The sequence below is a fragment of the Antechinus flavipes genome, chromosome 2 (genome assembly GCF_016432865.1).
Source record: "Antechinus flavipes isolate AdamAnt ecotype Samford, QLD, Australia chromosome 2, AdamAnt_v2, whole genome shotgun sequence".
Taxonomy (NCBI): domain Eukaryota; kingdom Metazoa; phylum Chordata; class Mammalia; order Dasyuromorphia; family Dasyuridae; genus Antechinus; species Antechinus flavipes.
In genome coordinates this window covers 208,056,430-208,068,992 of record NC_067399.1, presented here as the reverse complement: position 1 = coordinate 208,068,992, position 12,563 = coordinate 208,056,430, and the positions used below count along the sequence as shown (strand labels likewise).

The window sequence follows — 12,563 nt, the reverse complement described above, 5'->3', positions numbered from 1 at the left end:
TTTCCCTTATGCCTTCTGATTCCTGGCTTTTCATCCTCATGTAACCTCCATTTTTTGCATTGTAAAGACCTTTTTATAAGATCTTGGTCTCTTGGTAAACTAACTAAATTTTCCACTAGCCACTACATTGAGTCCACTGCCCTTTTGTCTTATTGTTAATCATTTATCTTACTTATGAAATTCCAATTTTACTATTTGTGAGATGACTTGATCTATCATCCTTTGTCAAGGTCAAGCCCTCTACAGTAACCCTTGAAACCATTCTCTCTTCTCTGGGAGACTGGCTTTACTACTAAGTCCATTTTCTCTTCCATCTTCAATCTCCCCCAATTATGCTGGTCCTTTCTTAGCTGCCTATAAACTTTGTGCGTACTCCCAGCTTTTAAAAAACTCTCATGTCATTAGATCATTCCCAATTATCTATTGTCCTGTGTCTCTCCTACCAATCTTAACCAAACTCTCTAAGAAAGCAATAAATATTAAGTTCTTCCATTTCCTCTCTCTTCAAATCACTGCAACCTGGTTTGTCTTTTTTTTTTTTTCAACTAAAACTGTTCTCTCCAAATTGCTTTTAACTGGCAAATCTAGTAACTGCCCAACCCCCCCCCCCCAATCCTTCCCAACCTCCCACAGCATTTAAGACTGTTGATCACTTTCTCCTTTTACATACAATTTCCTCCCTAGATTTTCATGACATTGTTCTCTTCTGGTTCTCTAGCCATCTAAACTGATACGTCTTAAAACTCCTTTCTTAAGTCTTCATCCATAGCATACCTATTATTCACGGGATGTTCTCAAGATTATATACTACACCTTCTTTTTTTGCTCTATACTTCACTTGGTGGTCTCATCAGTTTCTGTGGGTTCAACTACCATCTCCCTGTAGATGATTCACAAAACTATAAATCCAAACCTAGTATTGTTCCTGAGTTTCAATCCCATGTTACTTAGCCTATAACCCATTTCCACCTAGATGTGTTGCAAGATTTTCAAACTCAATGTATCCAAAATATTATGTTCCACCCAAATAATCCTTTCTTTTCCAGCTTCTCAATTACCTTTTTTCTTAATAATGGCTTTTTATTTTTAAAATATATGCAAAGATGGTTTTCAACATTTACCCTTGGCAAAACCTTGTGTTCCAATTTTTTTCCCTCCCCAGATAGCAAGTAATCTGAGATACATTAAACATGTGCAATTCTCGTATACATATTTCTAAACTTATCATGCTGTACAAGAAAAATCACATCAAAAAGGGAGGGGAAAAAAGCACAGCTTCTCTATTACCATCAAGGACACTACCATTTTCCCTGACACTGAAGTTTACAAACTCTCATTCCTGACTTCTTACTTTCATTCATCTCATACATCTAATTTGTACCTCAATCTTGTTATATACCTTCCCAACATCTTGAATACATCTAATTTCTTCAACTTACAATGCCAGAACACTAGTTTAGGCACTTAACACTGTTTAACTGGATAACTGCAATATTTTCCAAATGGTTCTCTCTAGCTTATATTCATCTTCTCCATTCAGCTACTATGGCAATTTCTCCCTTCCGCCTAACTCTTTTGACTCTCTATGATAAACAATATCAAATAAAAAAGGCTCTGCTTATCATTTAAAGCTTTTCACAATCCAGATCTTTCCTACTTTTCTAGTGTTATGGTTTATTCTATTCTATGTACTCTCCCCTCTTTGGAATAACTTCTTCCTACTTCTTAATCTTCTTATATATTACTCTTTTGTACTCATTAGGAATGCTGGCTTATTTAAATTCTACAAAGAAAATATTCCATCTTTCCCTTTTGTGCCTTTGCGATAGCTATCTACTATGCCTGAAATGCTCTACACCCTCACTTCTACTTCTTTGTCTGACTTCTTTCAAAATAAATCAAGGCCCACCTATTGCAGGAAGCCTTTCCAAGGTCCAGAAAGACTGTCTTCTCCTTTCAGAATATCCAGTGTATATATATATATTCATGCATAACTAGTTGCTCCTAGTAGAATGGAACTTCCTTGAAGAGCGGGGACTTTTCCATCTTCCTTTGTATTTCCAATGCTTAGCAGAGTGAATGACACATAGTAAATATATAATAAAATTATTGTTGATTGAATGAGTCAATATGTTGTCTCTGTGCCTCAAAAGATCCTTCTCACTATCCACCAACTTTACATACAGTTTATTTCTCACTATCAAAATATAAGTTCCTTTTTTTTTTTCATTTTTGTATTAATGAAGTTATTGGCACACTGTGAGAAATTAAATGCCCAAGTCAATCATTCAGAAATCAAGGAGGGATACTGAATGACAAAGTTAAGATCAAAAAGATCTTGAAACATTAAACACTGGGCCAAATGCATTGTTAAATTTATTAGCAATAAATAAAAAATAATTTTCTAAAGTATAAGAAAAGGAAGATGTGCTTATATAATGTTTTTTTTTCTTTTTAAAGACAGGTTTATAAAAGATTTTGTTGTTTATCCTTCATTTTTGAAAAGGACTAACGATATAATGGTTTCATGTTTTAATTTCTGTGTGCATGGGCAGAATTGCACAGTCATCAGGCTCACTCTCTTCAATTTTCAAGAGTTGTCAAAGTCCTATGGGGCAAGACTGAATGACAGGTCAAGGTAACTGGCAATGGCCCAGAATGCAGTAGATGACCTCGGTGTCTTCAATATTTGACCACTCCATAATATGGTTCTCATCCGTCCACTCCAACAGAGTAAATCTTTACATACTTGGGATAAAAATCCCTCTAATTCACCAATGGGTTTGAGGCTTATCAGTTACTCTCAACCTGTTTTGGCCTATTTACTGAGGTTTTTTTTTTTTTTTTTTTTTTTTTTTTTTTTTTTTAACCACCAAGATGTGGCTGTTATGCATGCCATAGCTGTTGGAAGACACACATAAGATTTAGGTGAAGAAATGCGTATACCTTTAACAGTAAACTAGGAGAAAGGAAAGGTCTAAATGGAAAGACTGTGTTTTGGATATATTAAGTTTGAAAAGTATATGAGACATCCACTTTGAAGTGTCTACTAGGGTGACTGGTAATAAGGGACTAAATGGAGCTCAGGAGAGAGAGCCCAATCCTAATTTATAATTCTGAGAATCCTCTACATGGAAATGCTAGTTGAATCCATAGAAGCTGATGGAATTAGTATAAAAAATATGAAAACAGATGACAGACAAAAAGAGAAGAGGGTTCAACAAAAGACTTGTGAATTATTCACTATAAATGGGCATGATATGGATGCAGAATCAATAAAGGAGTCTCAGAAGGAGTAAACAGATATATTGGAGAACCAGGAGAGAACGTGGCACAAAAATTAAGAGTGGATAGAGTATCCAGAAAAAGTGGATCAAAACTGACATCCCATAAGGAATCAAGAAGAATGGGGTTGAAAAAAGGCCATTAAATTAGGTACCTAAGAGATAAGAGTTGCATGAATTCAATACTTCTCTAATTACCAGAGGTAAGTGAAGAATAAAAAAAAAAAGGAAATATAAACTAGACAAAGGGTATTAACGTGTGTCGGGTAAGATGAGTTTTGCAAAGTCCAAACGAAAGAAGAATTCCCTACTGATAATGAAGGCCTCTAGATGCTTCTTTTTAATGATGATATTGTCATTATCAAGCCTCAGAACAGTGCAAAGCCTTTTCAAGAGGAACCAAAATCTACTATCCTGGTAATCTACATAAAGCCATAAAAACAAACAAATAAACAAACAAACAAACAAACAAAAAAAAAAACAAACCTTCAAAAACAATTATAAAGGATGCGTATTTTACATATTCTAATATGTATTTGTATGGATTGAGTTGACCTGATGAGATACACACACACACACACACACACACACACACACACACACACACATGCACACGCACACAAATATATCTCGAATATAATACATTGAGAATACAACACCATATGATCAATGAAAATTCACATCTAATAAGTGTTCCAAAAAAATAACAAAAACATATGTTATGGGAGGGAGAGTATGTCAATTTTTAGTGAGAAGTTTTACTAAGCAGTTTTATACTAAAGAATATGGAAAAGAAATGCTAATAAATAGGCTGACTAAAGCAAATACATTCATGAAATATTAAAGTTAAAAAGGAATATTTCCATTGTTCTGAATAGAACATCAATGAAAAATTATTGAAAAAAAAAAACAGATGTGTATTATAAAGAATGAGAATGCATTGATGGGTTATGTGTAAACACTAATACAATGAATGAAGAGTCATAGATGCAGAGTTGGGACAAAGGAATCCAAAAGTCATCTAGGTTATTAGCCTCATCTTTTTACAGATGAAGACTTATTTGACATTGCAGTACCAAGTAGTAAAGGAAGTATGTGAATCCAGGTCTTTTTATCCTAGAATGTATGCTCTTTCAAATGTATCATATTTTCTCTGTTATTAAATATTAAAAATTCCATGCTGATACAAAATTTGAAGTATCTCTGAAAAATCTGAAGTATATTGAAAATCCTGAATTTTGTTAGTATAAAATTCACCATAACATAGGGCAAAGCAGGAATACTTGGCAAAATTTACCCATTGTAGACACAATATGTACAACTCTTAAAATCATATATACCCTATCTTTAATTGGCATAAAATAAAATCAACTTTTATTTTCCTGAACATCATTTTCAAAATACATGACATTCGACCAACCTTAAGACACTATACGATTATACTCTATGATTATGATCACATTGCCACAAGATAACCACACATTATGGCCTCCTCAGTACCACCATGATGAAATCTATTTTACACTTTACCTCAGTGTGGTTCTAATAATATAAAGTGCTAACTCTCTAGAACCCTAATCTTACCATGTCCACTTAGTTTTACCTTTTGATTTCACCCTAATTTATAGTCCTCAGTACTTGGCATTCAGTCGCTGAAAGGAGAATATCATGATATCATTCAACTTACTACACCAGGATTATCTAAGAATGTTTTCTTCCTAAAAAGGAATAACTAGCAAAACAAATGTAGTACATTTCCAGCAAATGATTCTCTGTCATATCATACTTTTTACTTGGTCTTTTCAGTTCTACTTTGTCAGAAAAATAAGGCAGAAAACAGAACAAATATGGAGGGGATGGGGGAAGAGAGATATAGACGGGGGAGGAAGAAAGTGAAGCCAAATGGCATTATGTCTTTTAAAAAGTCAATTAAAAAAAAAACAAATGACCAATCATAATGGAACAATATTTTTCTTATACTTAAAAAAAAAAAAGTAAAAGCTTCCTAAAGACAGTTGTTTGCTAATTTTCTATTAAGTTGGAATTTTAATGCAATGTAAAGATAAAAGAAAATGATTATCTGTTTATCAACTGATTAAGAACACTAAGTAATTAATCATCAACTAAGTTGAGCACACCTGAAGAATGCCAGAATATCAACTTAACAGCAAAAAAGCAATTAAAAAAATAATTCTTTCATGTATGACCTAATTTAGGGGAAATTAAACTAACACACATACACGTATGTTTCAATCACTTCAAAGGCATGAACACATCATTATACCTCAAACGATTAGTGTAGGTATCTACACATGTCTTCATTTTGGCTAACAATGTTCCAACTGAAGCTTGAGATTCAGATTGCTCCTCCTCCTCTTCACCATTTTCTGTAGAGAGAGGCAACAATAGGGGCACCATGGACGTGCATGAAGCAATGGCACGGAGCAACTCCAGAAGAGCTCGGTAGAGAGGAACATGTCTGGCCATATCAAGAACTATAACAAGTGGGAAAATAAAAGAAATGTAAGGTAAATACAGATGCAGTATCAAAACAAGTTCAAAACAATGCTGCATTTATCTCATTCTGCATTTATCTTTCCTTTACTTACCTTCAGGAGCTGAAAACAGGTCATCATGATGTCATTATCTGTGAACTACATTTAAGGGTAAAAATATCTCTTACATGTACCATATTAAGATAAAGTTAATACACTAAAAACTCTAGTCTGAATGATTAATTTTATAAAAAAAAGACATTTTCAGAAGATAAAAAATTGTGAAATGAAAAAAAATGCAACAAAATTTCAGCTGATTGATTTAAACAAAAAAATCTTAGTAATGACACCAGTTAAACAGTGTTAAGTGCCTAAACTAGTATTCTGGCATTGTAAGTTGAAGAAATTAGATGTATTCAAGTAATGACATCTTAGTAATGATCCATCCATTAAAAAAGACAAATATGTAAAAGGAAGAAATGATACCAGATTATCAAAGATGTGTATTTCATGGATAGCAATACATACATATATACATATATATGTATATGTATATGTGTGTGTGTGTGTATTTCCCCCTTTTTGGACAAGGCAACTGCAGTTAAATGACTTGCCCAGGATCACAAACCTAGTAAGTGTTAAGTGTATGAGGCCGCATTTGACCTCAGGTCCTTCTGATTTCATGGTTGATACTCTATCCATTTTGCCATCTAGTTCTCCTAAACAAAAAAATATTTTAAAAGATGCTTTTTTTAAATTTAACTACATTTTTGTTAAAATTACACTATCGTTTTTCTATGTAGCTGAATATCGGGTATTATCTTAAAGTCTTCTTTCCCTTACCATCAAGACCCAACCAATTACTAAGTTTTATGAATTCTCTTTGTTGAATATCAATTGTCTCATCATTGCCTAATCCACCTAGTATAAATCTGTTTTATTATTCTACATCATTTCTAAAATCTATAAATTTCATTTGCACCACGACTATCCTAGTTCAGGTTCTTGTATCATACATGGAATATTATCCTATCTAATAATGAGTAGTCCTGCTTATTTCTCTAAAGTTATTTCTCTCCCTCAGTTCCACCCTGAACACTGTAATATAACTGTCTACAGTAAAAGGCTACTTTCCTTAGTTGTTGTTCAATACACATAGAAGTCACCTCCTTGTATATCCATTTTTCCTTTTCAGCCTTAAAGTCACAAGTATTTCATTATAAAAGTGATTTGGGCTATTTTATACTTATGTTTTTGTTCACATACTTTTATTTTTATCTTCCTTTCTAATTATCCAATCTTTAACGTATAGTTTCAAATTCCAATGGTTTTTTTTTTTTAACTGAGCTTTCCCATTCAATGCTAATCTGAATCGACTCTTCCCCCCGTAATTTTGCATTATAATTATTTACATAAGCATAACTATCAATAACCTATGCAATACTTCATAAAAGGCAGTGCAATACAGTAAAGAACATTGGCTATGACATTAAATTTGCACACTAAATGACTGCAGACAAGTCATTACCCCTTCTTTAAACTGTTTCCTCATCTATAAAGTAAAGGTGATTATTTGATATCTCTCGAGTCTCTTCCACCACCATACATATGGTCTCCAATCTTACAGTTAGAGAGGGTGACGTAAGGGAAAGTTCTTGATGTCCTGGGAACATATCATCTGATAGTCATACTGCTTTGGGTTTTTTTTTTTTTTTTTGATCTTTAAGTGAGAGACAGTAAGATGGATAACAGTGATGTCCACCTTAAATAGTAACGGAACTGTGGGTTGCATTTGGTTAAGAGAAGAACAAATTAATATTATCTATTTAAACATTCCCAATAGCCTGTAAAGAGCTCTTAGATCCAATGAGCTATCTCTACCAACTTTGTGTTATTTTGATAAATGGCCAAAGAATATGAACAGGCAATCAGAAGAAACTATCAATAGTCAACATAAAAAATAATTTAAATCATTACTGATTAAAGAAATGCAAATTAAAACAATTGAGAGAACTTCATACATGTCAGATTGTCTAAGATGACAGAAAAGGAAAATGATTCAATTCTAGAAGAAATGAAGAAAAATACGTAAATTAAAGCACTACAGGTGTACTTATGAATTAGTCTAACTATTCTAGATAACCAGTTAGAACTATGTGCAAAAGGGTTATAAAATTACATACACTCTGACCTAGTAATATTATTATTAGGTCTGTATCTCAAAGAGATCATAGAAAAAGGAGGACCAACTTATACAAAAAATTTACATAGTTCTCTTTTACTGTGGCAGCAAAGAATTAGAAATCAAATGAATGCCGATCAAATGGGAAATGGGTAAGTTATGATATATGATTATGATGAAATACCATAATGCTATAAGAAATGATGATTATCAGGATGATTTCAGAAACAACCAAGAAGACATATAAATTCATACAAAGTACAAGGTACACCCGAACAGCGATATTCTAAGTTTAATCAACTATGAAAGCTATTTTGTTCAATGATCTAAGACAATTCCAAAGCACTCACAATGAAAAATGGTAGAGAAGTAATAAACTCTAAACACAAAATGAAAATATATCTTTTCATTTTCTTTATGTTTCTTGCTTTTCATTGTTCTGGGGTTTGTGGTTTAGGTTTTTTTTTTGGGGGGGGTTGCTTTGTTTTTATAAAATGGCTAATATGGAAATGTGTTTTGCATGACTCCATATATATAAAACTGACTTCATATTATTTGCCTGAAAAAATGAATGTACCACCCTTAGGTGGTTCTGATTAAGAAGGGCTACTTTTAAAAAACCACCTATCCTACAAATATGCCTTTTGTTCAATGTTCTGGGAAGGCAGGAAACAGATCAAATAATTCTACAGAATACTATTTCAAAAACTAGAATAAAGCTATTGTCAAACACTTAAGAGACCTTATATAATTATCTAAATAAGAGGTTCCTAAACTGGGCCATGCATATCCTTCCCGATAAGGATTAAGATCCTTTTCCAGGAGGTGTGAAGATTATTTATTAAATATATTTTTCCATGGAAATTAATCTCTCATGTGCATGAACAGAATAAACACAAGAATTCAGTTTCTTTAATAATGAATATGGACACAAGAAAGTATTCTAAATGTCAATGGGTACTGATCATAGGTGGAAGAGATAAAGGCCTAAAACTAGGATACTGTCAAAATGGGGACAATATTGTGTAGATTTCAAGAAAAGGGACTTCACAAACACACACATACACACACATAAGTTGAACGAGAGGGAAGACTCAAAGAAGTAGAGATTTTAGCCTGGAGTGGTGGTTGTGAATATATTGGATCCATCCATTAAAAAAGATAAATTAGAGGAAGGACAAAAATCTGGGGAAGGGGAAGTTGAGTTAAATTTTTTGTTGTATTTGAGGAGGTGGTAGTCCATTTAGCTAAAGATATCCAACAAATACACAGTGAGAAATAAAGAATTCAATCCGGGGGAAACTGTTTGTAGGTTGGAGAGGGGATAAATCTGAACTGGAAGCCATTTATAGAGGAAATGGTAATTTTAGCCACAGGAGTAGAAAAGTTCAATGCTCCAAATCACTATTGATCAGAGAAAAGCAATTAAGATAAACACCTCTCAGATTGGCTAAGACAACAGGAAAAGATAATGACGAATATTGGAGGGGATGTGGGAAAACTGGGATATTGACACATTGTAGGTGGAACCATGAACGGATACAACCATTCTAGGGAGCAATTTGGAACTACACTCAAAAAGTTATCAAACTGTGCATATGCTTTGGTACAATAGTGTTTCTTTTCTTTCTTTTTTTTTTTTAATTTTATTTAATAATAACCCCATATCGACAGAATCCATGCCAGGATAATTTTTACACAGCATTATCCCTTGCAATCACTTATGCTTCGTCCTTTCTCCTCCCTCCCTCCTCCCTCCCTCCCCCAGGATGGCAAGCAGTCCTATATATGTTAAATATGTTGCAGTATATCCTAGATATAATACATATTTGCAGAACCGAACAGTTCTCCCGCTGCACAGGGAGAATTGGATTCAGAAGGTAAAAATAACTCGGGAAGAAAATCAAAAATCAAATACTTCACATTCATTTCCCAGTATTCCTTCTTTGGGTGTAGCTGTTTCTGTCCATCATTTATCCAATGAAACTCAGTTAAGTCTCTTTGTCAGAGAAATCCACTTCCATCAGAATACATCCTCATACAATATCGTTGTCGAAGTGTATAATGATCTCCTGGTTCTGCTCATCTCACTTAGCATCAGTCCATGTAGGTCTCTCCAAGCCTCTCTGTATTCATCCTGCTGGTCATTCCTTACAGAGCAATAATATTCCATAACATTCATATACCACAATTTACCCAGCCATTCTCCAATTGATGGGCATCCATTCATTTTCCAGTTTCTAGCCACTACAAACAGGGCTGCTACAAACATTTTGGCACATACAGGTCCCTTTCCCTTTTTTAGTATCTCTTTGGGGTATAAGCCCAATAGAAACACTGCTGCATCAAAGGGTATGCACAGTTTGATAACTTTTTGGGCATAATTCCAGATTGCTCTCCAGAATGCCTGGATTCGTTCACAACTCCACCAACAATGCATCAGTGTCCCTGTTTTCCCGCATCCCCTCCAACATTCACCACCATTTTTTCCTGTCATCTTAGCCAATCTGACAGGTGTGTAGTGATATCTCAGAGTTGTCTTAATTTGCATTTCTCTGATCAATAGTGATTTGGAACACTCTTTCATGTGAGTGGTAATAGTTTCAATTTCTTCATCTGAAAATTGTCTGTTCATATCCTTTGACCATTTATCAATTGGAGAATGGCTTGATTTTTTATAAATTTGAGTCAGTTCTCTATATATTTTGGAAATGAGGCCTTTATCAGAACCTTTAATGTACAATAGTGTTTCTACTGGGATTATATCCCAAAGAGATCTTAAAGGAGAGAAAGGGACCCACATGTGCAAAATTGTGGCAGCCCTCTTTGTAGTGGCAAGAAACTGGAAACTGAATGGATACCCATCAATTGGAGAATGGCTGAAGGAGTTATTGTATATGAATGTTATGGAAAATTATTGTTCTGTAATGACCAGCAAGATGATTTCAGAGAGGCTTGGAGAGACCTACATGAACTGATGCTAAATGAAATGAGCAGAACCAGAAGATTATTGTACACGACAATAACAAGACTCTATGATAATCAATTCTGATGGAAGTGGCTCTGTTCACAGTGAGATGATTCAAACCAATTTCAATTGTTCAGTGATGAAGAGAGGCATTTATATCCAAAGAGAGGACTGGGGGAGCTGAATGTGGACCACAACATAGTATTCTCACTCTTTCTGTTGTTGTTTGCTTGCATTTTGTTTTTTTTCCCAATTTTTTTTCTTTTTATCTGATTTTTCTTGTGCAGCAAGTTGACTGTATAAATATGGATACATATATTGGATTTAACATATATTTTAACATATTAAACATGTATTGGACTACCTGTTCTCTAGGGAAGGGGGTGGGGAAAGGACGGGATAATTTGGAATAGAAGGCTTTGCAAGGATCAATGTTGAAAAATTACCTATGCATATGCTTTGTACATAAAAAGCTTTAATTAAAAAAAAGAAGTTCAAAGGCAGAACTCTTCATAGAAACCTAAGAGTAGGAATATTAGCAAAGGAGAAAGAGAAGGAATAGTTTTCAAAGCATGTAAGTAAAGTGCCAAAAATGCTAGTAAAAATTATCAAGGAGAATGAAATAGTCATCTGCAATTAAGGAGAATGGGGGAAAAAAAAAGTACAAGTATGGTTCTGCCAAATGCTTTATAAGAATCCACAAAGATTAGACATTTGGTAAAAATCTAGGTAAAGGATTTTTTTTTAAATATCAAACACAGTGTTGTAGATATTAGACACACATTAATTACTTTGAATTCTCATAAATTATTTACTGATTCATGATTTATTACACAAGTTTCTTTCCAAATTTCTCATGTGAATGAGCACATACCTGCTACCAAAGTATGAACTTCAAGAAAAGATATTACCCAACTATGAAGTCGTTTCTGTCACCTAAAATTCACTCTTTAATTGGGTTTTAAATGCTAATTACTAAAAATTACCAAAATAGAACAATTCAGAAAAAATAATGAAACTAAGTATAATTCCTCCACTGAAACAATCAATAGGTAATATGTTAGTTAAAATCTATTACATGAAGGGAAATGTCCTAGTTAACTAATTTCAAAACCAAAATGATTTTTCCTAACAACTAAAAGTTCTGTATTATATGTTCATAATAAGCTCTAAAGATTAAAAAATTAGGTAAGGTCTATTTATTTTTTATTTTTGCTGAGGCAACTGGGATTAAGTGACTTTACCCAGGGTCACACAGGTAGGAAGTGTTAAGTGTCTGAGACCAGATTTGAATTCAGATACTCCTGACTTCAGGACCAATGCTCTATCTACTGCGCCAAGGCTCTATTATTTAGAGTCTTTGTAAAACTTCATGATGATTAAATTGGCGAAAATATTAAATCAAAACTTAAAACACAAAAGTCTAGATAAAATGCTACTACTATTAGGGCATGTTTTTAGGAATCTGTGTGCTATTAATATGAAAACAAACTACATATTTATTTTTTTCAAGATTACTTTAAAAAGTAAACAAAATTAAATCACATTTGCTCCAAATGATAATATCTGTATATTTTTATCTAATGAATAAAAAAAAAAAAAGGGGGTGAAGAGTAATTCAAACTTTAATTAAT

The 12,563-nt window shown here is 33.4% G+C and overlaps 1 protein-coding gene across 1 annotated transcript in view; it reads right to left on the bottom strand.

The window, feature by feature from the left end:
• BIRC6 (baculoviral IAP repeat containing 6) overlaps positions 1-12,563 on the bottom strand; it is a 300,333-nt gene that overhangs the window by 58,781 nt on the left and 228,989 nt on the right. Inside the window, exon 66 of the mRNA XM_051976128.1 lies at positions 5,569-5,779. Coding sequence (XP_051832088.1) covers positions 5,569-5,779 — 211 coding nt within the window. The remainder of the gene's footprint in view (positions 1-5,568; positions 5,780-12,563) is intronic.